General features: G+C 40.3%; 1 protein-coding gene across 1 annotated transcript; it reads right to left on the bottom strand.

The window, feature by feature from the left end:
• Positions 1-700: 700 nt before the first annotated feature.
• Positions 701-1475, bottom strand: LOC106469559 (atrial natriuretic peptide receptor 3-like; the record flags this gene model as incomplete). Its single annotated transcript, XM_013930054.1, has 1 exon — positions 701-1475. A coding segment is annotated over exon 1 (775 nt), but the record flags the coding sequence as incomplete, so codon positions are not given.
• Positions 1476-2999: the final 1524 nt, after the last annotated feature.

The raw sequence follows: 2999 nt of genomic DNA, 5'->3' as shown, positions 1-2999 counted from the left end.
TAATAATATTTCTTCAGCTTATGTAAATGTGTATTTTATCAACGATTACGTGCAGCCAATATATCCAGAATACGAATCCGAGGATTCGCGACCTGTGGCCACAAGAACATGCTCTACACTTTGAAGATGTGGGTGCGCTTTAAAAATTCGACTACAATAGCACAAGAGGTGGCGATGGGTGCTGTTGACTAGCTGCTTTCCCTATTGTCTATCAACAAAACTGTTTTTTTTTCATCCACTCATATATCTTAATTTACAATAGATAATATTTAATATTTTCGTAAAGCTTTTACCCGCCAGTTTTTAAAAAACTCAAGACATAATTTTATAGCTATCATCTTTCCAAACAAAACTGGGTGAGTCAGTGATGAGTTTATAGACTTAATACTCTAAAATCCGGGGTTCGATTCCCCATGGTGGATAAAGCACAGATAGTCCAGTGTGTAGCTTTGCGCTAAATTAAAACAAACAAACTCACCTCTAGCTTCCACTAGTAGGTCAGTGGTGAACTTACAGATTTACAATGCTCAAATCCGAGGTTCGATTCCCATTGTATAGCTTTGCGCTTAAACAAAATAAGCAAACTCACCTCTAGCTTCCACCAGGAAGTCAATGGTGAGCTTACGGACTTACTATGCTAAAATCCGGGGTTCGATTCCCATTCTGCAGCTTTGCGCTTAAACAAAACAAACAGACTCACCTCTGGCATGTTTGGACACATCCTGAAGCAGGTTGTGGTAGGGAACCTCGGACAGCGTTTCATCAAAATCCCGTTCATGGTAATCCTTCTTGTTTAAAGCATGGGAGACAGCACCGAGGGTGAAAGCACAGTTGGACTTACCGCGGGAACGGTCCTGAAAGTTATGATAGAGAAACGCCACTATTCGCCAGCTAAAATTTAACAGCACCTCCTGAAAAATGTGCCCAATCTGAGAATAGGAACCATTCATGCGAGTAAGCAACGAATAGTACTTTGCCTTGTAGTCAAAAGAGTCTATCTGTCCACCGGCAGACAATATCGGTATCTGCCAGACCGCCGTGTATCGAGCGACCGGTGCCAGCGCGTACGGACAGAGCGGACCCAGGAAAACATCAACCAATTTGTTGTAATACATATTGAACGCGGCCAAAGGCCCGTAAGTAGAGGAGCATTTCGTGTCTCGTGCATAAACTTTGATGGCACGATCGCCCAGGATGCCCTGGTCCTGAACGGATTTCACGGCGTACTGAATGGAAGGAAGGATCTTGTGAAGGGCATATGGCAGGCTGTCGTTTTCTGGGGCAAGAACTACCAAATTGATAGGTCGTTTATTATGGTCAAGGTCAGCTTCACGTTTCGATTGACCGTTGGCCAAACCGAACAGCTCCACAAGCTTTCTGGTATCGTTAGATACTCTCCTGATTCTTTCACCTTCAATGTTTACAATTAATATCACGAAACATAAAGCTACCTGAAGCTTAAACAATGCGTTCATCTCTGCTCAATGTAATTATCACCGATTCTAGAGGCTTAAAAAATCAACAGTCAAATCTCCTCCAGAGAAACAAATGTGTGGGGGTTCTTGCTGTCTAATCTTATTTCGTTTGTGTTTGTTTTGTTTGTTGTTTTTTCAGCTATCTACCAAACAGGCGTTAAAAAAACTGCCCCCAGTTCGTGCTTCAAGGTTACAATAGTTTATTTTACGGACAGGTGAATTAAAAAAAGAGACAGAGAGAGAGAGAAACCTCTCTAATGGATGTAACCTAACACTTGCTTGTTGTGTTATTAACATAAAACCTTACACCGACAGCGAATTACTTTACAGTGTGTAGGTAGAAGTTATTTCCATCACTGCGATGCAAGTCCCACTGACTAGTGGAGTTACTGCTAGGTCTTAGATAAACTGCGTGGACTGCTCACAGATTCTTTATTTCGCTAAAGAGATTTTTCAGATGTGGCGCCCTCTCGTAGTCAGTACTTCTTCTATTCGGAAGAGCGTTTGATCAAGTCGGTGTTTATAAACCTTCTGTTTGTTTAGTGTAAGGAAACCTAGTGAAATGGCATTTCGAAGTAAACATATGGATGAATTCAAGATTACATTTAGTGACTAAAAACATAATTCAGTAACATGACGTGTGGTTTAAATGAATAGCAGCAACGTTCCGTACCTTGACAGGATAATTCAAGATCAAACTTGGTGACTAAAAACATAATTCAGTAACATGACGTGTGGTTTAAATGAATAGCACCAACGTTCTGTACCTTGACAGGATAATTCAAGATCAAACTTGGTGACTAAAAACATAATTCAGTAACATGACGTGTGGTTTAAATTGATAGCAGCAACGTTCCGTACCTTGACAGGATAATTCAAGATCAAACTTGGTGACTAAAAACATAATTCAGTAACATGACGTGTGGTTTAAATTGATAGCAGCAACGTTTTGTATCTTGAGCATTTCTTCTGTTTGATAAGAGACTGTGTATCCGAAGATTAGTGGTTCGGAAGCCGTTGCCACATAATCGCACTCCGCACCTTCCAAAAGGGAAGAAACTGGGGAAAATTAGAATATACTACTGCCTTATAAAGCAAGCATTACAATATTAACATAGCGTTCAAAACAATTAAATTTGTATCCAAAATTTATTGAACCTTGTGACTAATAAAAGTTGACGTCACATCCTTTCTGGTGTGGATATTGATTGTGTTAGCCGTTCCTTAATTTGAAGTGATGGACTAGAGGAAAAGCAGCTAGTCATCACCACCCACCGCCAACTCTTGGGCTACTCTTTTACCAACAAAAAAGTAGGATTGACCGTCACTTTATAACGCCCTGCAGTTGAAAGGGCAAGCATGTTTCGTGACAAGATTCGAACTCGCGACCCGCAGATTAGGGTCGAGCACTCCTAACCATTAGAATATGCCAGACCTTAAAACAAACCATAGTTGTGAATTTTATAATTTCTTTTTTGCATTTCCAGCCTTTGTTAATACAACAGTTTTTTATATTGGTAAATT

Source organism: Limulus polyphemus, unplaced genomic scaffold (assembly GCF_000517525.1).
Source record: "Limulus polyphemus unplaced genomic scaffold, Limulus_polyphemus-2.1.2 Scaffold3544, whole genome shotgun sequence".
In the NCBI taxonomy this organism is placed as follows: domain Eukaryota; kingdom Metazoa; phylum Arthropoda; class Merostomata; order Xiphosura; family Limulidae; genus Limulus; species Limulus polyphemus.
This window is presented reverse-complemented; position numbering and strand designations above follow the sequence as displayed.